At 39.0% G+C, this 21,593-nt stretch overlaps 1 protein-coding gene across 2 annotated transcripts in view; it reads left to right on the top strand.

The window, feature by feature from the left end:
• NRP2 (neuropilin 2) overlaps window positions 1-21,593 on the top strand; it is a gene marked incomplete at its 3' end in the record, with an annotated part of 194,062 nt that overhangs the window by 116,917 nt on the left and 55,552 nt on the right. For both annotated transcript variants that reach the window (XM_083350768.1, XM_083350769.1), the window contains exons 11-12: window positions 5,482-5,598; window positions 8,859-9,011. In XM_083350768.1, the coding sequence (XP_083206894.1) occupies window positions 5,482-5,598; window positions 8,859-9,011 (270 nt within the window). The remainder of the gene's footprint in view (window positions 1-5,481; window positions 5,599-8,858; window positions 9,012-21,593) is intronic.

The raw sequence follows: 21,593 nt of genomic DNA on the forward strand, positions 1-21,593 counted from the left end.
TGCTGGTATAATAAACTCCCAATTGGCAAAAATGTCTATTTTAGAAATACAAGCAGCAAGGACTGTGGCTTCTTATTCACTAGGATAGCCAATGTATGTCTCACTTAATATCATTTCAGGCTGCAAATTGGAGACTTATATGATTAAATCAAACTCGCAATGTCACATGATGTATCATGACGTGTCACGACGTTTCATGACTTTTTTTTTCCATTGCTGGCAATAGGGAGAGCACAGTTTCGGCACGATGCATCCAGTCCACGGGCTGGCAATTTGACACCCCTGAATTAAATGGTCTTTCATCTAAATGTTAGGTGTCTAGAAGAAAGACTATAGCCTAATTGTACGCCCATTAATGTTATTCATAAGACATGCTTTTGCTGGGAAGCACTTGACTGAATGCCTTTCAATCTACCGTTAGAACCTTTACATAAAGCCTTAGGCTGATCATCAGTTTCAGGTTAGGATTTTTTGTTGTTGTTGAAAGAAAGACAAAACAAAGCTAGATCCAGAATAGACTAGACAAGACTAGACTAGACAACACTAGTCTAGGGTCTTCACATTTATCTGCCGGTTGCCCTTACTGTGCCTCACTTCATAAAACCATTACTTGATTGCATTTAAACCAATTTTGGATACCTCTTTGAAGAACATTCTTCTTTGCAACTTGGTGCTAGATTGTTTTTTTTAACTCTCAAGGACTGTGAGTTATGGTGGCACTTATTTCTCTTTGTTGCCTTAGAAACATCTTGTTAAATTATTTAAATGTGCAGTAAATGACCACTTATGGTGTGACTTGTATGTTTGACCTTTAAGTGATCCGTTTCTGGAGCCCTTCAGTAATAAGACCTGAAGTACCTCTTATAGAAACTTGGGCCAGGAGCATTTGGCATTCTAGCTACTTGGTAGGAAGAAAAATTGAAACATTAGGTCAACAGCTGGCTTGTTTCAAGGGCCTGCCAACATTTTTTCCCTTCTGAAGATTGACAAATATTAGCTCGTGACTGGTTCTCTCTCCTTTGAACTTGCAAACATCTGGTTTCAATTGCTTGACAGCTTTGTAACAGGATCCACAACTACCACTTGCAGTACATAAACTGCCCGGCAGGAGGGAGACTATCTTTTGCATACGTTCCATTCTTAACACATGTTGTCTCCCCTGCTGTTGTGGTAAGTTTGCTTTATTCTGCTATGAAATCTGCACAACTCTGATTGACCATATATGACACTGCAAAGCTTCTAAATTACTCCAGCAGAGGATGCAGACGCACTATGGGGCTTTCATGTTCAAAGATCTCTCTCAAAGTTATGTTCCTGCTGTAAATCATCTGAGTACAAAACAAAAGGGCTTAATGCATCTGATGTTCAGCTTTGGATTTCTTGATTCCCCAGATATTTTTAATAACCATTTTGTTCAATTTCTTTTCATGTAAGCTGCTGTTAATACCCTTGAAGATGTATGGCTGTATAACAGATTTTAACTTATAAATCATACAGCTCAGAGGTTGTGTAGTATTTTGTTGAAAGCCTGAGAATTATTTTGTACTGAGTCACATGCTGAACAGCTGTTTAGACAGGGCATGAAGTAATCAGATGAGGTTTGCCAAGTAGCAAACTCCCGTACTCACAGCTCGACCAAGGTGTCAGAATGTGTGTGTGTTATCGGTCTAAATAAATCCACTGCATGATGAAGTCCTCTTCAGTGAAGATTATGAACTGTAATCTATCATGCTGCTCCAATTGGTAGATAGATACTTTTAGATTTCTCAGTCTAGGGATAAGAAAGAGACTGGCCCAAATTGCCCAGCCAACTTCTATTGCTAAGAGAGGACTACAACATGAAACTCTCCCCTAAAGTCCGTTGAAGATGTTACATAGCCTGGTAACAAAATGTTTGTAAACCAGTCTACAAGCTTGGAGAATGAACCTTCACCCTCATGAAATCTCCCTCCCTTCCTCTCTGTCTGTCTTCCCCTCTCTCTTTCCCTAATATGCCCACATAGCACCTTACTAAATTGATCTCAACAGATTGAGCAAATTTCTGCCAAATAATAACACTCCTGCCAATGAAACTGATTTTTAATTGTTTATTTACTTGAACAGAATTTGATATTCCTCATTTAGAATTTGTATTGGTATATCATATCTGTGAGCTTCATGATAACACTGGTCTTATAGAGTCTAGCATATGATATTGCACAGAAAGTTTCTTAAGAGGATAAAATGGTTCAACCTCATTGTTTTCTTTTTTTAAATTGAAGGGGCAAGTACTTATAATGTAAGTTATTGCAGATCTTATTCATTTGTGACTTAACCTGATTTTGACACTCTTAGGGAGTTTCCTGGAGTGGTGAGCTGTACAGCCAAATGTAATCATGTGCTTGTCTACAAAAAGCCACATTTGAAGTGTTGTGTGATTTGTTCTTATGCACTGGCTCATTTGAATGTATGTGTGTGCTTTCTCTGTGTCCTAATCCTTTTATGAAAGAAAAAAGTATTATTCCTGACCTCAGTTTTCCTAGGGCTGCAGTAAATCTCTTTGCCAGTTCAAATAAAAACCGGTAAGACGACAAGCCTAAAAAAGATTCTTGACCACCAAGCCCAAAGATGAAAGAATTCTTTATTTCCTTTGGATCCATAAATCAGTCTCTAGAAGGGACTTGAAGCTATGTTGATATCTGTGGCATGTGGGAAACCTAATTGCCTTTCGTCCATTACTTTATTATCCTGCACATAAAAGGAGACCTTTCTATTAATTTTATGACTTGGTTGCTAAGAGTTTGAATTCACTACTTGGATTAAAATTCATCTGGAAGGTTTTTTCCCTCCTTTTTTTTAGTTCTACTTGATTTCCAGTACAGACTTCCTATGCTTGGTTCATATTTGCAAAGGTATTTGTCCGCATGGTGTTTTCAGAGAGACAGCATAATTACTCATCTATGAATAATTTGCTTTCCTCTTTTCCCATTGCCTTATGGATCATATGCAGCTGTGGTTTTAATGGTCTTTGTTACCATGACCTTATGTTGCATCAGATGCAAAGTGCTGTTCTAAAACATGAAAGCTTAGAAGAGCACAGGCAGTCTTCAAGAGCACCAGGCACATGAACACAAGGGATCCAAAGTAGAATAATTTCAGCCTTCAAAATTGGACAGCAAATTAGAGGCAGCTGCCAGCTAGTTGTGTTGATCCATGCATATAGCCCACTTAGCATATACCAGGAATTCTGTTAATCCACACTTTTGGCCACATAATCTGCCTTCTCTTGATTGCTGGGTATCCCTTTGTTCCCTATGCTAGTTGTTTGTAAGAAACAGTTTAGCAGAACCGTTTACTGAAAGTTTCAGAATAAGAAGTTACAAAATAAGAATATTCATTGCAAAAAAGGGGACTTTTATGAGGGTTTGAATACATTCCTCGAAGCATTAAACCAGTAATGTTTTATGGCATCTACAGATTATCTGATTTTATTACCATAGGAAACAATCTACACCATCAGTGTATAATCTTGAAATAAGAATATTTATATACACAGAATGTTTTGGAGAGGAGAAAAGAAAAATAAACAGGTAGAAATGGACTGTATTTTTACAGTCACAGAGAGAAAGAAATCTTTGAAAAAGAGACATTTTAAATATGCAAGATTTAATTATTTATACAGGGCAGTTCTTTTTGTGTTAGTTGGCATCCCTGAGATTTTGAGGTTGTGCTGAGGGCTGTTGCTAAACAGCTGGTGGGAAAAAGGTTTGCTCACTCACAAAATGTCATCCATGGGGAGCAGTTAAAGTGGTTAAAAACCACTGATTCCTCATGATCCTGCCTCTCATCCCTTCTGCTTCATTTCATGCAGTGGGTACAGTTCAAATAAAACACTGAGGTGTACTGTAGATGCTCATTTTTATTTTTGAAGAGAGCATAGGATCCATCAGAAAGCAAAAGTGAGCTGGAAATTGACAGTTAGCATTACATATTTTACCTTTGTATATGCTGGTGACCTCAGATTTACAACAAAAAATAAATAGACTTGTTTCTAGCTGTGAATAGTCTATTGTAATAAAAACAACCAAGAGGCCTTTGGCAGCACAAAAGACCACTAATCCATTATCATAGGAGCTTATTAGTTTGAAAAATAATAGTTTAAACCCATAAATAGTAGGTTTATGTTTTGGTGAAAGAGAGTACAAAAGGGAACAGGGTGAAATGAAAAGAGAGAAGTGTGAAACAGCATAATATCGCAGGTTTGATATAACATTTTTGGCAGTTAACATGTCGTTGGGGAAAAGCTTTGATCTATTCATAATCTGTAAAAATGGTGTCGAATTTATTAATGAATTTATCATCAATTGCATTTTTTTCTCTTTTGAAAGTTCTTGAGGTGTAAGATATAGAAGCATTTTCTTATTGCTTTAAGAATATTGCCATTTCTGATGTATCCATGTCTTCTGTTGTATGGAGTTTGGGTAGCTTGTCCTATGTAAAGGGGACAGAAAGTGGTGTATATTGCTGATAGACAATGGCATGTATTAAAAGTGGAAGACAAACAACTTCTCTTTATTTGGGGGACTGACATTATTAAGTCAAAACCTAGGGGTTGTTTTTAAGAGAAGATGTGAGAGTAGAGTTGGTGCCTGGGCTACCATAGGCATTAATTCTTGTTCTTATGTCATTCTATGTTCATACCTGTTTCTTTCCTGGGTCTGTCTTGTAATGATTATTTCTGGGAATCAGTATAGCACTGTTCATCTTTTTTGAACTATTCATTGGCTAAGTGCTATTGTTTGAGGAAGACCTGTTTTAAAGCCCTTAATTGTGTACCACTGTTAATGACCTCAATAATTGTGGTTGCATCATTGGCCTTGGTCATATGAAATAAGTTTGGGGTTGTATTCTGAATGGGGGCTGGAGGCATGTAAATATGTATAATACAGGTATTCCTCAACTCACAACTATTTGTATAGTGACTGTTTAAAGTTACAACAGCAAAGTGACTTATTTATGATGGTTGCAGTGTCCCAGGTCATGTGATCACCTTTTGCAACCTTCTGACAGGCAAAACCAATGGGGAAGCCAGATTCACTTAACAACCATGTTACTAACTTAATGACAGAGATTCATTTAATAACTAAGGTGAGAAATGTCATAAAATGGGACAAAACGCACTTAACAATTGTCTTGTTTAGCAATGGAAATTTCAATTGTGGTCATAAGTCAGGGGCTACTTGTAGTCACTTGTTTTCCTAAGGACTGGATCTTTTTGTTGAAGCCTTTTCGGATCTGCCAGATTATCATTCAAAGAGTGGTAAATGGTTGTGCAATAACGAACTGGCCTAGTATTATTTACCCAGGCAAGCTGAGGACAAATAGGAAGTGAAGAGAACTAAAATTCTCTTTCCTATCACATATGATTGCTATCTCACTTTGATCTAGAATCTGGTGAGATCATTCGTTTGTCCTTTCTTTTCTCTTTTCTTTAAATTGCAGATGTTAAGTCCACTGCGGAGACACTGAAGCCCACGTTGAAGAGTGAGGAGATGACCACTCAGTTTTCCACTGATGAAGAGGCAACAGATTGTGGTGATGGTTGTGTGGAGAATGGAGGTATTTCCTTAGCCAGTCAAAACATATCAAATTTCACAGAAGTTGTGCAAAGTGTGTGAGTTGTAGAGCTGCACACATAAAAATTTGTGTAATCAAGTGCCTTAATTGCCGCTTTGAAGTTTTCAAACTCTATTCAGCAAGAGGAGGAAAAAACATAGCAGGCCTCAGCTCAGAACCTTTATGTCAGGAGTAGAAAATCTAGGGCTTTCCAGATGTTTTTATAATTAGGAAGGCTGGTGGGGATTTGTTGAGAGTCGAAGGTTATATCAGAGTTTCTTTAAGTGAACCATTTCTTGATTATCTTCACAAATGGTCTGACCATGCTGAGTTCAAGAGAGAGTTACTTCTCTTCTGGACCCTAAGGGTCATTATGTCATTAAACCTGTGCAGTGTATTCAGGCCCTGACTGCCTGCTTTCCTGCAACTCCTTTCACTTCCCAACCAAACTGCTCTCTGCTATTGCAGTTCACACCATTTGTCCCCGTTCAGGTTGTAGGCAAAGTCAATGCCGAAACCAGATTCACTTAACTGTAGCATGAAAGGATGTAAAATGGTGCAAAACCCACTTAACAAATGTTTCACTTAGCAATATAAATTTTGGGCTCAGTCGTGGTCATAAGTTGAGGACTATCTGTATGCGCATTCCCTCCTATCTTTCCATCTCTTTGGCTAGAAGAGAATAAATAATTCTCTGATGTCAGTGAGTTAGAGACTGCTTATAGGGATTGTTTGTATTGTTGTCAGTAAAGAGTTGGCAGCTAAGTGATTGTTCTTGCTTCTCCCTCATTCTTAGCCAAGAAATCTCAGGACTGCAGAATGATATTATTAATGACAGGCCAAACTCTAGAGAGGCTTGATCAGAAGTCTGATCTTATTTAATAGCAAGGAGTAAGTTACTTCACAAAACATTGCATTGATTTATTTTAATGTTAAGAGTGGTTTCAGGGGAACTGCTTGATATATGGATACTTAAGCAATATCCATACTAAAGTATCCAGAAATAACCTTGAGTAGCTTCAGATAAAATGGTCCCTCCCTCCCCTGCGTCGTTTTTTCAAATAGTGTGGAAGCATCTGCTTGTTTCAACTTAACCTTCTTTCAGACATGCTGATTTTCAGATGAGCAGTTAGCCTTGGGAAAATTCACCTAGAATTTCAAGTAATCTAAACATTATACAGTGCATTGATGAATTTCTACTTCATCATGGATTACATTAATTATAACCTCTGTTCTTTTTATTTTGATTTAGCTGTGATTTTTAACCTCAAAATAAACCATCATATGATTTGTGTATTATTTTCTTTCTTTGTGTTTTTATAATAATTTTATTAAAATTATACTTACAACAGTAAAAACCTAATATAAATTGAAAAAAATAAAAGTAAAGCAAAAAGTAGAAGTGCAGAAAAGAAAGAAAAAAGGGGAAATGAAAGGGGAAATAGAGTAAAATAAGAATATAGTTGTTCGAAGAATAATTAAAAATTAAAATAAAATAAATAAATAAATAAATAAATAAATAAATAAATAAATAAATAAATAATTTGGGGGTTCCACGAGCCAGGGTGGCACAAGAACAAATTAAAAATCAAATCTAGACATACTGTGAGAAACGAGATCCATTTATTTCCTGAAGCAAAGAGATTTGTTTTGGGGGGTAGGCTACAGAGAAAATGGGGTCCAGTGATTTTGGGTTTATAGGGGGACTGGTCCTTGGTGTGACCTCAGGGGGTGTGGTTTGTGTATGTGCTGCTTTTAGTGTCTGACTTTGTCAAAAGACAATTGTCCTTCATGTGCAGATTGAGGTGCTTCTGCCCTGGGCTTTGATTATGAGGTGTGTATGAAATCCATAAAGCAGGGGTCCCCTCCCCCAGTCCATGGACTGGTACTAGGCCGTAGTATGCCAGCAACTGGGCCACACAAACAAACTCTGTCTCAAACTTGTGAGGTAGAATTTGTTTCTCTTCCATAACATCTTTGTAGCATTACCCCTGAAAGGGCCACTAGAGTCCGGGTTCCTCTGTCCCCTTCTCCAGGCAATTTGGCTCTTCCTCGCCCTCAGCCCCGTCCTTTGCCTCATGTCTTTGCCTGGTGCCCCAATGTCTCTATTGTCTCTTGCTCAGGCTGACTGCTCACTTCCAGTCAGTTTCACATGTGCCCCACTCACTTAGCAAACCTCCACCATCCTCGGACTCATCTGGTCTTGCTGTTCTTGCCTTGGCTCACCTGCCGTCAGGCTCGCCTACACCTCTGGTTCGTCTGGCTCAGCCTATGCACACCTATTGTCCCACTTGCCTAGCTCCATTGTGCGCTGCCTTGTCTGCCTCCGCTGCTATCGCCTCTGTACCTGGATCCACTATGTGCTCTCTCTCTCTCTCTCTCTCTCTCTCTCTCTCTCTCTCTCTCTCTCTCTCTCTCTCTCTCTCTCTCTCCCTCTCTCTCTCTCTCTCTCCCTCTCTCTCTCTCTCTCCCTCTCTCTCTCTCTCTCTCTCTCTCTCTCTCTCACACACACACACACACACACAAAAGCACAAACACACATATACTTGGCTCAGTGGCTATTCTTCCACTGCTTTCAGCTCCTCTTTTCCTTCCACCCTGCCATCATCCTGTTCCCCTTTATTCTCCTTCCTCCTCCTCCCCTTCTCTTCACTCATCCTTTATTCTCTCCCTTTCCACCTTGCACTCAACGTCTTAACCCCTCTTTGTCTCCTGCCTCCCTTTCCCATCAAATTTCTGGGTGATCCTGCCTGCCTGCCAGCCATCCTGGTATGAGGGTATCCGGCCGCCAGAGAAGCGTGCCCCCCCCAGGAGTCCATTACATTCCATTAGATGCAATCTTTCTATAAAAACAGACACTACTAAAATTAACTTCTGGGTCCATTGTTCAAAAATTACCTTAAACATCTCCAATGTTAAAATGCTTTGCTTCATCTGTAATTGTAAGTCAAATTTAAGTATTTTTCTCATTTAATTGCAATTTTTAGTTTCTTCCAGTGTCCAGTTTTTAAGTCTTGCCTTATTATGTTTTCTGAAAGTAAATTCAAAACAAGAACATTTTTACACAGGAAGGATTCTTTATATAATTAATTCCAAAATTTTATTTCAGATTTATCTGAACCCTTAGTCTATTTGTATGCTTGCACACATTGCAAAGACTTTATATTTCTATAACCATTTATGATTTGCCAACTATGTTAGTTATTAAATAGCAACACACTTTCCTTTGATCTTATTTTTATGTTGTACTGTTTTCTTACAAGATTTCCAGGTCCCAATAGGATTTAATTGCAACTTTGATCTTCCCGAAGATTTTTGTGGTTGGACACATGACATGTCTACAGGATTTACGTGGGCTTTTCATTCTAGAAATACCTGGACTAGCCATTTAGAGCCAGGCATCGGGGTCTACCCAGGTAAGTCAATTCATATCATTTTAAAGGAAAAAATATCCATGAACTGTGAACTTAGGAAAATAAGTATTTAAATTATCTCTGAAGAACTATAGAATACATTACAAAGTCTGTGAAATTGCCTTTTTGGCATAATGCTGTAAAATTATTTATCAGTTCCAAGTGTTTTTATGTTGCTTCAATAAAGTCAATCTAAGAGATATGTAAAAAAAAAGTCCTATCTGCTTTTAAACAGATATGAATTCATAGATACATGGTATAAATCAATATGTGGTATGATTCACTTAATATATGTTTTCATTACATATACCAGGAGTGTCAAACTCAATTTCATTGAGGGCCGCATCAGCATTGCGTTGCCCTCAGGGGGCCGGGTGGGTATGGCCAGGGTGGGTGTGGCCTACTGGGTGGGCGTGGCCAGCTCTACATCGTTGGCATCAAGGGTGCCTATGGGGGCCTGGGCAGGAGTGGGACGGATCTGAGGGTCTCTGGCAGAAGGAGGGTCTCTGGGCCAGGGCCAAGGCAGTGGGGGCCGTTCCCTCACTGTTTCCAGGATGGCTTCGCGGGCCACATGAAACCACTTCGCGGGCCGGATCCGGCCCCCGGGCCTTGTGTTTGACATGTCTGACATATACACACCACCTATTATTATGTCTTCACCACTGCACTATAAGGTAGGCTATGGGATAACAACTGGCCCAAAGTTATGAAATGAGCTTCAGAACAGGAATCTGAATTTGTGTCTCCCTGTTCTTAGTCCTTAGCCCTTATAACTGTAGCGTACCATCTCTCATTTGTGAACGTTGTGAAATGATGATTCAAGTCAAGCACTTGTTGCAAGAGGGATACTTGCACATCAGAGAGGAAACTGAAACCATGTGTTAACTGTCCATGGGCCCTGTGCATTCAGTTTATCTGCAGGCTTCTTATGTGCTGAGAAAATGGAATAGTGCGCTTGTTTTTGTCTGAGTTGGTATTGGTTTGAACATCAAAGTCTCACTTTGAATAGTGTGGATGCTTGTTTTGCCTTCTGCTTTCTGTGCATTCCCTTGCATGTGAATCCTTCAGTGTGGAACTAAGGAGATCAAGTTTGCTGTTCTGCTATGCACATTGTTAATTTTCCCTTGAGGATACAACTTGCCTGGGCCTCTGATATTTGCATTAGAGACTTGTGTTGTCAGACAAAGGACTGTCTTTTAAAGACTCTGTGAACACAATAAAGCCTTCCCAATATGAGTCCTTGTGCAATGTGGAGGATCTAAGTTTGTCCGGTAGCTGAAGGTCTGTTTGTTCATTCTTCATCTTGTTCAACAGTCTCCAGGATTTGTGCTTTCCTTCTTTCTCCCCATTGAACATAGAAAGAAGAGGAGACATTTGTTAGGTTCAAAGAAATGTTTGCCTAATTTCCATGAACAGGCATTAAAATTTCATATACCACAAATCTAGAAGTAGGTCCTGCTGTTTGAGGGAAATCTTTCACACAATTCGATTTTATTGCTAAGGCATTAGTCCTGATCACCACTACATCTGTACCCAAGGATCATGCATATTCAATAAATCCAGTTGATTCCCCTCCCCCATTAGTGGGTCTGAACCCTAATAGAGAAGTGTTTTGTAACCACTCATTCTCCCTGGTAAGCTATATGTTGGTGGTAACAACTAGATTTACTGATTTATAAGGCTCTAGAATTGAAGGATAGTGTTTCCTGCTGAGCAGAACAGAAAAGATGAAAAAATGGCCCTATACAAATTGAGTGTCGCTGATTAATTTGTCTTTCAGCCTTTGTTTGTAATACTAGCTTCCAAACAATTTATCTTTTGTATTCTGTAAATCAGAGGCCCCCAACCTTTTGGGCACCAGTGACCGGTTCTATGGAGAAAGGTTTTTCCGCGGCCCGGAGGGGGCGTGGTTTCGTGTGCTGCCTGCATCCTGCTAATGGGGCTTCGCTTATTTGCATGGCCCAGTTGCTGGCGTGCTGCGGCCTGGTGCCAGTCCACAGACTGGGGGTGGGGACCCCTGCTGTAAATAATCTCAGCACCTGCTATAGAGGTCCCAGTGCCTTGCAGCAGATTCTACAGCATGTTGAGGCCATGCATTCAATCAATGTAAACCATAGGTGTCAAACTCACCATGTCACATGACGTGTCTTGACGTATAGCGTTGTTTTTTTTTTGCATTGTCGGAGCTGGCGTGGGTGCAGCCTCCATATGATGCAACTGGCCGGCGGGCTGGCAGTTTGACACCCCTGATGTAGACTTGAACTGCCTCATTTCGTTTCAGATTTATTTATTTATTTGTTGGTTTGTTTGTTTGTTTCCTGTCTTTATTATTTTTACAAATAACTGAAGGCAATGTACATATCCAACACATCTTCTTCCTCCTATTTTCCCCTCAACAACAACTCGGTGAGGTGAGAGAGAGTGACTGCCCCAAAGTCTTTCAACTAGCTCTCATGGCTAAAATAGAACTTGAACTCATGGGATTCCCCCCTTTCTAGTCTGGTGCCTTAACCACACTAGAACAATCTTATTCTGGCCCAAGATTTTTTAATCAACATTTTGCACAGACGTTTACACTCTTCCTAAAGAACTGAGCCAGATAAGCTCAGGTTTGGCTTTGAAGTGGGAATGGAATTCTTCTTTCCTCTGTTTTCAGAATGGAAGCCAGACCCGGGAAAAGTAATTAAAGTAGTAAAGAGGGTAACAGTGGTAGTAAGGCAGGAAAGGGGGTAGGTTTGTTTTGTTTTCAGAGTAGCCCTGATTTTGCTAGGCTGATACATGTTGGCTTTGACCCTAAGTTCTATTTCAAGTTTCCATGACCACATTTTTTGTTGAACTGTCATGTTTAGAAACAAATTGAGACTGCTGTCTGGACCTCTAGTGTGTGTTTTAGGTTGTCCCAAAGTTAGGGTCTCTGTAGAGGTGCAGTTGGAGAAACTATTTCCTATTTCCAGTGTTTTCCTCTTTAACATTTACAATGCTTTAGAAGATTAATATCACAGAATAACTGCGGCCTCCAGCAATATAAAAGATTCAGACTGAGTGCCCTCTCCAGCTTATTTCCTGTAATAATGTTTAATTAATGTAATAAGCCTTTTGCAAGTAGCAAACCTATGTATTTTTATAACCCAGACTCAATTTTTTATTCCATTTATTCTCCCCTGTTATGTCTTATAATTATTGTCTCCTTTTTTCCCTTCAGAGTATGTTTGATAAAGAAATAATTTGAGTATGGTACTCATGTACAAATGACTGTTCCCCATATTGAAATAGAGCTTTATTTGCATTTCAGCAACTTTTTAAAAAGCCTTCATAGGTTATGTGACTTCAGCCTATTTCAGTGGCAGGGGAACCTTTCCCTCAAGTGAGTTATTCCTAAAAGCATCACTTTCATTTTTCATTGAAGGAAATGAGATTGGAATTGCTATATTATATCTCATATTGTAGTCTGCTTCTGGTGGAGAAGGTTAATCAGGATTTCTGCATCTTATGAAAGAAGGAGAGAAACAGATGGTTGGGAATAACAACACTAAAGAACCAGAAGTGGTAGTGTAGTAGTTAAGGACAGAAAACCAAAGATCTCCCTGTGTTCAGTTCATTATTAAAATTGGTTCTGTAGCTTGTTCTTGTTCCAATAAAACTCTGCACAGAATGAAAACAGATAATGAATGGGGGGGGGGGAGAATGCACATTTATTTATTAGATTCACTTAAAAAACAACAATGAAAAAAAGCATTATTGTTTTTCTCATGGATATTAGAGTCATAAAGGAATGAAAGATACCAAAGGTTCTAAATAGAGGTGCTTGAGCTTAAGTGTGTCCATGAAAAATGAATTGAGGCTGCACCCTTAATGATATGAGGAGGTCATGAGTATACACTTAAAGTATATGTGCTCAGAGGCAATCTTCTTCTAATTAAAGACTGAGGCCTTCTATAGAAAACTGCGGAAACAATGTTGCAGGGTAGAGAGATTTTTGAAAGAATATTTTAATTTGCATTCCTCTGCTGAGCAAGAGGTAGGACCTGGTGGCCTGTGTGACTCTTGGGTTTGTATTTGCTAGTAATTTAAACTACTTGCTTCCTGCTTCTCAAGGTAGACTTGAGAACTGACAGCTTGAAGAAAAGAGGGGTTGGTCTGTTAAATTAAAAGAGAAGCATCCTAGACATAGCATAGGTAAAATGTGATGAAATGCTCACTGGAAAGAGAAATGCAATGTAAGCTTACTATTCAAAAGTAAACTCTATTGATTTCAAGGGGGCCACTTTTGAAGCTGAAGCTCAAATACTTTGGCCATCAATTTAGAAGAGAGGACTCATTGGAAAAGACCCTGATGTTGGGAAAGAAGAATGGGAAGGTGGAGGATGAGGATGAGATATTTGGATAGTGTCATCAACACAATAAGCATGAATATGAGTAGACTCAGGGAGAAAGTGGAGGACCGGGGCGGGGTGGGGTGGGGGGCTGGCATGCTATGGTCCATGGGGTAGTGAAGAGTAGGACACAACTTAGTGACTGAACAACAAAACATTTTGAAAGCATTTTTACCATGCTTGTTATTAGAATGTTCTAGCCCTGTATTATATTTTATCATTCTTTTTTCACATTAAAATCCTCTTGGAACTACAGGGAAGAATAGTCATTTTATTTGTCTCTCTTCCATTTTTACCTAATAGTTTTCTGCTCACACATCATGTAGCTTTTAAAACAAAGTAATATACCCCAAGTCAGAAAGAGTAAAATAAAAGTTCTTTCTGTTGGCAAGGATTTGCGCTCTTGACAGTTGCCCTTCCTTCTCCCTCCCCAAGATATTGAGAAACAAAAAAACAAGCAAAAAAAGCTGCTTTGAGTTGGTGATCAGGGCATTTGTTTCTTTGTAGTACTTCAAGCCCTTCCAAGTTAATTGTGTGAAGTCTGTGGATGCTCAGTAAAATGCTCCCATAAAGGCAATGGTGTGTACCTGTAAGAAGACGTGTGGAAACCCAGACACTGAATTATAAAGTCATTAAAAGGAAGAACAGGTCCTAGAAAAATGAGGCAAGATAAATATTTGCATTCCAGTAGCAGATCATTAAAGTTTTTATTTTTATTTATTTTTATTTTTTTTATTTTAATTCCATTTATATCCCGCCCTTCTCCGAAGACTCAGGGCAGCTTACAAGCTTAGCAGTAGCCTTTATTCTATGTATCTGCCTGCTTGTTAGGGCTTTCACACACACCCCAAGCGGCATTATTACAAAGTCAGCTTATTGCCCCCAACAATCTGGGTCCTCATTTTACCTACCTCGGAAGGATGGAAGGCTGAGTCAACCTTGAGCCTGGTGGGACTCGAACCTGCACTAATTGCAGGCAGCTGGTGTTACTTAAGGAGGCATTAGCCCACTGCTCCACCAAGGCAAGGAAGCCATTTTTTCCCTGCATCCTCTTCTTTCCTTTCTTCCACAGCTCTTTTCTCCCTTTTTTACACTGGAAGACTCCCTAAGTTATATACTCTCTTCACTCCATTTTTCCCAAGATAGTCTTTCCGTCAGTTTCATGTTTCCTTTTTCAGTCCCACATTTCTTGTGCTTCAAGGTTTATCTCTGAACCATCCCTCTGAAAGTTCCATTACAACTGCAGGGAGCTCTCTTAGTAAAAGTGAATGCAGAGCAATTCCTCTCTCTTATTACACACCCATATTGATTAGGACATGAGCTGTTCTCCAGAGTAATGGAATGTACAACTCCAGTTTTCATGCCAGGAGGGATTTCCCCCCCCCCTTCATGGATTTTCACATGCAGACAGATTTCTTCTACAGTGAAAGATCTTCATGCTATGTCAAGAATTAGGATTTAGCCTGCAATTTTATACAGATTATCCGGTAGTGAGTCTAAATAGAGTTTGTGTCTGAGTTAACAGGGTGGGTTATGTGGCCAATTTCTCAGAATCCAGATCTTCTCCCAATGAAATGAGGTAGCAGAATGGGGAAAACATTATGGGATTATAAGACCACATATAATGCGTACAGAATTTATTGGAAAGTGATGAGAAAAAGTATGTTTTACTATAAATATAGGGTTCTGGTGGCTTGGGAAAGGGCCATAGATCAGTGATAAAGTATCTGCTTAGTCAGTAGAAGAATAAGTTTCTGATCACAGAATTTCTGATCTTCAGTAGAAGAATAAGTTTTTGATCTACAAGGTTATTTTGAGAAATAACCTTTTTGAAATCCTACAGAACCCTGTTCATTGTGCTAGATTGTGCTAGATTATTTAGTATACTTTTATGAAATGGTAATCATAACAACAAGACAGGTACAGCAATCACAATATGTACTCTTATTAGTGGCATTTTATAAAGCATTTGAAAGGTTTCAGAGTAAAAGTATGCAAGTATTTGGATCTAAAGCAGGAAAGATGCTTCAGATCTGGCATGGGCATGTTGTCTATTCTTCTAAACTGGCATCTTAAAGAAACTGTACCTTTTCCTGGTCTTGCATGATCGCCTTGTGGATTTTAGAAATAACAGCTCCTGAATTCAAATATATATTCTTGCACTACATGGTGACCATACGGGATGAAGAAAAGAGATAGCTTCTATAAGATGTAGTAATAATAATGATAATGATGATGATAATGATAATAATAATAATAATAATAATAATAATAATAATAATAATAAGAAGAAGAAGAAGAAGAAGAAGAAGAAGAAGAAGAAGAAGAAGTAGTAGTTGGAAGGGACCTTGGAAGTCATCTAGTCCAACCCCCTGCTCAGGCAGGAAACCCTATACCATTTCAGGCAAATGGCTGTCCAGTCTCTTCTTAAAAACCTCCAATGTTGGAGCATTCACCACCTCTGGAGGCAGGTTGTTCCACTGGTTAATTGTTCTAACTGTCATTGACAGTTCCAGCCACACTGGATCTTAAGAACTTCTCCCACTCGTGATTTAAATTTCTGCAGATCCCTACTTCAAGATGTCTTGCATACGTTATTTCACAAATCTTTATACTAACCTGAGAAGGTAGATGCTGTGTGTATATATTGCAATGGGATGTGAGCAGATAAGATCAAGAACTCGATGGCTTGTTTAAAATCACCTAGCATATCCAGCTGAATTGGAATCAAATTTCCTGGCTCACATTCCTAATATTGATCTAGGAACATTGCAAACTAATGTTTAGGATCAGTTGGTGAATGCCATAGCATGGTCAGGCCAGGTTTTTCCCTGCTGTGTAGATTTTGTCCAGTTGTTTCCCCCTCTTTAATTTAGCTAATATCGCCTTTTCCAAATCATGATCGCCCTAGTTAGTCTTAATATCTCCCAGGAAGTTTGCATCTCATCTCAGTTCCTATCACCCAGGCAGTTTTCATTGCTTTGAGAAAGAACAGTATAGAAGAATTTCTTCAGGTTTGAAAAGAAAGCTGAAAACCGTTTTTTTATTATTATAATTTTTTAATTGATTTTCCAAATTACATTTATATCTTTGAAAAGCAATGTGGTGTCTGGGTTACAATAGTTCCATTTCATACAGGCACATGTTATTACAAATGTCCAATTTGTTATAGACAATATTTCCTCTTTTTTTTCCTTTAATACATATTGTCTCTTATCTAAATTAACATGTTTCTTATTTTATCTATCAGTTATTTAATGGTTTCCTTGCATTTGTCAATACTTTTATATATTTTATTTATTTTAACTTTATCTTTAAGGCATCAATCACCTTATAAATTTTCCCAGCTTTAATTTGCATTAATATTAAAGTTAAACATTTGAAGTTTCTCATTTTCATATTTCTAGGTGACCCCACTTCCCTTTATCACAGTTCTCTCCAATGCCTAATAATCTAGATACACACCCTATCTATCTCATTTTCATGTCAACAGGTTAATAATACAATATTGTTTTCATTATAATTTCCACATACTGTAAATTCAATAACCAAAATTTCTCCCATTTCAACATTTAATACATCTTTTCTCTTCTCCTTTATATCTGCTCTCTCGTGCTTAGGCTTATAATTTTATTCTTATCACTACATCCAAGTATATTAGTTATATTACATCACTCTTAACATAAATACATCTTAGTCAATTTCATTTAAACGGTTCAATATTTCAATTTAACTGTTGATATTCACACATCTAAGTTTTTTAATTAGCCAGTATTTTTATCTGCACATCAAAACAGTCTCTCATAATTCAAGTACAATCCAATCTATTTAGATATTTTCCACTTCAGGCCTCTTAAATATGTCCATTCTTCTTCAATATTATTATGGCTTTTTTCCTTTGCCTTGTCATTTTCCATTTCTTTGCTTCAGGGTCATCAAACAGTTCTTGTGCTGTAGTATCATATTGAAGTGACCCTCTAATCTCCATTTTTGAAGGGTTGAGGGGTCTGATAAAGATACCAAATCTTCTCGTTATTTTCTCCTCTTGGCGTAATTGTCCTGGAATGTCTATTTTTTCTTCCATCTGTTTGTCATTTTGATCTTCAAATTCCTTCTGCTTTATGTAACAAATTTTTCCCTTCATCGATTTTGTCAGGTTTTTCTCCGAATTTTCTCTTGTCTGAGCTTGTTGAGTAGTTAAATCTTCTGTCAGAGTATTTGATTGTTCAGTTTCTTCTGTTATGTTCTGTCCTGATAAATTATTAGTTATAGTCACAATTTGAGTTTGCTTATCCAAGGCGCTTTCTAGTTTTTCCCCAAAAGCTCTTATTTTGTCACTGGCTGTGGAAAAGAACTGATACGTTTGGCAAGTTATTTTCATCATAGCATAAATTTGTTTTTGTATTTCTTCCATGGTGGACTCTCACATCTGGTGTTCAAGGTTAGTCTTATCTTGTTTTCTAAAGTATCAGCCAAGTCTCTCTCTCTCTCTCTCTCTCTTTTTTAGGGTGTCAGATTGCAATTTCAGGTTTAGCCACAAGGTGTCCCCCAAGTGCTTAGAAAATTCTTTTCTTTTCTTTTAGGGAACTTCCTGTTAATCTCTTTTCAATTGTTTCTTCTGTTTTAGAAGAACAGAGCCAAATTTTCAAATAAGGATAGGAAGTAAGGAATAAATAGTCAAAAGCTTTTACCTCACAAGTTTTTTAAAGGAATAAAGTTCTAGTTGAGGTCCAATTCATTTTTTCAATGTTTCTTTTAAAATCACCTCTGGAGGTTCAATTGCCGCTGTTTCCGAAGGGATGGTTGAAATCCCCCCTCCCACTCCGCAGGTGTGGAAAGAAGAAGGTTGGAGTATAAGAGAGGTTGATCTTACCCGGTCTCTTCCATGCTTTAATGTTGCCTGGTGGTAAGTGTGACTTTGGCTATCTGCAGCCTAGTGACCGGCCGTATTGCTATGGCTGGTCTTTCATCTGCCAGTTTGAAGGGAATGCAGGCACTAATGGGAGAGTTGCAGCTCCCTTGCATTTCTGCAAAAAACCCTTCTTGCTGGTCGCCCCTCCAGGGCAACTCTTCGGCCCTTTTAGGACCCCCCCCCCAGCGATGCAAAACTGGATGTGGAAGATGAGAGCCGTCCTCCAAGTATCCGTAACAGCGGCGGTGGCAAACCGGAAGCCAGAAAGCTGAAAACCTTTCTTGTGGTGTGCATGGTGGCCATGCTTCATCTTAATGAGGCACTTTGCAACATAGTAGCAATGCAAAATAAATTTGGCAATAGTTCCAGGATTAGGACACATGATGTGAAGACCTCCCTTTCTGAAGAAGGCTCTGAAATTTGGAAGAAAACAGACAAGGATGACCAGCAGCAAGGTGGTAGGTCGATGACCAGTTATGGTAGCAATGAATGCATCATTGGAAGAGCTGAACAACCAGGTTAGGGACAAGTCATCAGGGAAAGAAATCAAAGTATCACTGGGAATAAACAAGAGTAGGGTAGGGTAGGTAGGATAGGGTTGGGTAGAAGAGAGGTGAGAATCATAGGGCTGGAAAGGACCTCAAATTGGACCTTCTAGTCCAACCTCCTGCCCAAGGCAGGAGACCTTATATCATCCCAGATAAATGGTTGCCCAATCTTTTCTTGAAAAACTTCAGAGAATTCAGAGAACTGAATTCCAGTAGGCAAGCTGTTCCATTGGTTAATTGTTCTCACTGTCAGGAAACTTCTAGGTTGGATCTCTCTTTGATGACCTTCCACTCATTTCTTCTTGTCCTATCTTCTGGTGCTTTGGAGAATAAGTTGACCCCTGCTTTTCTGTGAGAGCCCCTCAAGTCCCAGAAGTTAGCTGTCAAGTCACTTCTACCTTCTCTTCCTTAGGCTAGAGACATACCTGGTTCCCTTAACTTGATGGCACATGAATATCAAGTCAGTTCCTAGAACTGCAAAAGTTGGGACAAACGTCTATGCATGTGCAGTGCACATGCAAAAGCCTCATCCACTTATTAAAGGTGTCAGACAAGTACTTAGAAAAATACAAAGTGGAGCAATATGGCCATTGCCTGCTTTGTCTATTTATAGAGGGAGGGGGCTGATTGCTTTTAAGTGTTTTTGTATGAAACTTCATCAAACAAAGCATGCCTTCAAAGTTTGAAGACAATTGGGGGCAGTGAGAGTTTGTTAAAAGAATTAATGACCTTCTGTTGGCCAAAATAAAAACATTTCTACTCTATGGGAAGGGGGGAAAAAATCTGTCAGCAACACCAGAATGCATATATTTCAGATTCATATCTAGCGCATTTCAAGGCACAGGCAGTGAGGGAGATTGTTCAAGGTGTTCAGTAGACTATCTCCAGCTCAACTTGGAAGTAGCTGTAGTTACAGTGCCTTTCATGAAAATCAGGCATAATTAAAAGAGATGAGGGTCTGATCATCTTATTGGCTTCCCCAAATTCGATTAAAAGCTTGACTTTATGCAGACCACAATGCTTTAAGTCTCCATTGATTTGGCTGATATATAGATTTTTTATTTAGAAAATAAAATGGCAGTGACTTGGCAAGTAAATTAACAGGTAATCTGATTGAGAATGTTCCCTGTGAGACAAGATGCTCATCTGGCTTTAAATATTGCATTTATGAAAGACTGAGTCAGCATTATCCAAACAAGACTACTGCAAAGTAATGAGCATCTCATAGAAGCAGATTGGAAGCAAGTTGAAAGCATTGGCTCAGGTTAGCCAGCTAAATAAGCTTTTTACCTTCAGTCAGTGGTTTCATCCAGTGCTTTTTTTGTTAAAAAAAGGTGCTGAAACTCACACACATCATACAACCTGCCTTGCCAGCCCTACAAAATTCCATCCAAAAAAAGGTGCCAGAACTCCGTTCTGGGCGTTCTATGACAAAAAAAAGCCCTGGTTTCATCCATTAATGAATGTGAAACTTTCCTTAGCTTTCCTGAGTGTTAAGAAGGAGGAAATGAAGGGCTGAGATATAAAGGTGCTCCTTTGCACCTTTTCTTTCTGATGGGATATAAAACCCATATTAGCCCACTGTTAAAAATGGTTGATTAAACAGAGAGCATCTCAATTTGCTTTATGTAGGTGGAGATGGTGCCATCTCTGCTGCTGGGTATTGCAGAAGGCAGATCTACACATTATGACCTTGAGAGATGAGTTATCATATCAGTTCATTGTCTGAATGACAGAAATGTCTTACTCATGCTATGGTAAATGTTGCCAAGGACACCTCACTGGCAGAAAACAGATATCTGTATTGGCCAAATTGTTTGTCTTTCCAGAAGGCTGCTTAGGAAGATCAACTCATAATTTATCAAGAAATTTAAGTTATGCTGCTGTTTGCTGAGCAACACTGATTTGCATGTTCTTATTGTCCTAGCTCAGTTGAATCCAGATGCTCTCATAAATCTCCATTCAAAGCAGGCACTCCAAAGGTGGCAGCAGGAAGCAGAAATGCCAGAACTGATCCCTCCTTTTGAACATTTGCTGCCAGTTCAGCTCCAGCTTTATCTCTTGTCTCTTTACTAAGAACAGATCCTTTTGCTAAAATCAAAGAGCTGGTGAGGGAGTTAACAATGCCACTGATAGTAAAGACATTGATTAGAACCTTCTACTAAAACTCTTTCCTCAAGCGGTTCAGCGCCTGAGAGATTTTTAATTTTCCATACACTTCAGAGGCCTCCTTTTCTTCGGTACTGATTGTTTCCTTTCCGATTAACTACATCAAAAAATATAAATTCCTGACAGACCCAATCAGTTTTTCAATGGATCTTGCTTATTTGGCCACCAAGGTCTTCACTATATTCCTTCATCCATTAGAGCAGGGGTCTTCAAACCTGGCCCTTTTATGATTTGTGGACTTCAACTCCCAGAATTCCTCAGCCAGCGTGCATTGAAGACCCCTGCATTAGAGTGAGCCACTGACTCATTCTAAATTCACATAGAAACAAGTAATGCCTGCTGCCTTCTTTATAATCTCTCCAAAAGTACTCTGTGGCTCAGCATATGGAACAAGATTTGGCTGTGTGCAGATAGCTCTTAATGTTCTGCCCAAAGAATATGTTTGGATATTATGTGTTAATATAATTATATGCCCACAGATCATTGGTGGGATTCAGCCAGTTCGCACCACTTCAGCAGAACCAGTAGCTAATTTTTTGTTGCCCAGGCCCAGAATGGACTTCCAGAAGCGGCATCCACACAG

The sequence above is a fragment of the Vipera ursinii genome (assembly GCF_947247035.1).
Source record: "Vipera ursinii genome assembly, chromosome: 1".
In the NCBI taxonomy this organism is placed as follows: Eukaryota; Metazoa; Chordata; class Lepidosauria; order Squamata; family Viperidae; genus Vipera; species Vipera ursinii.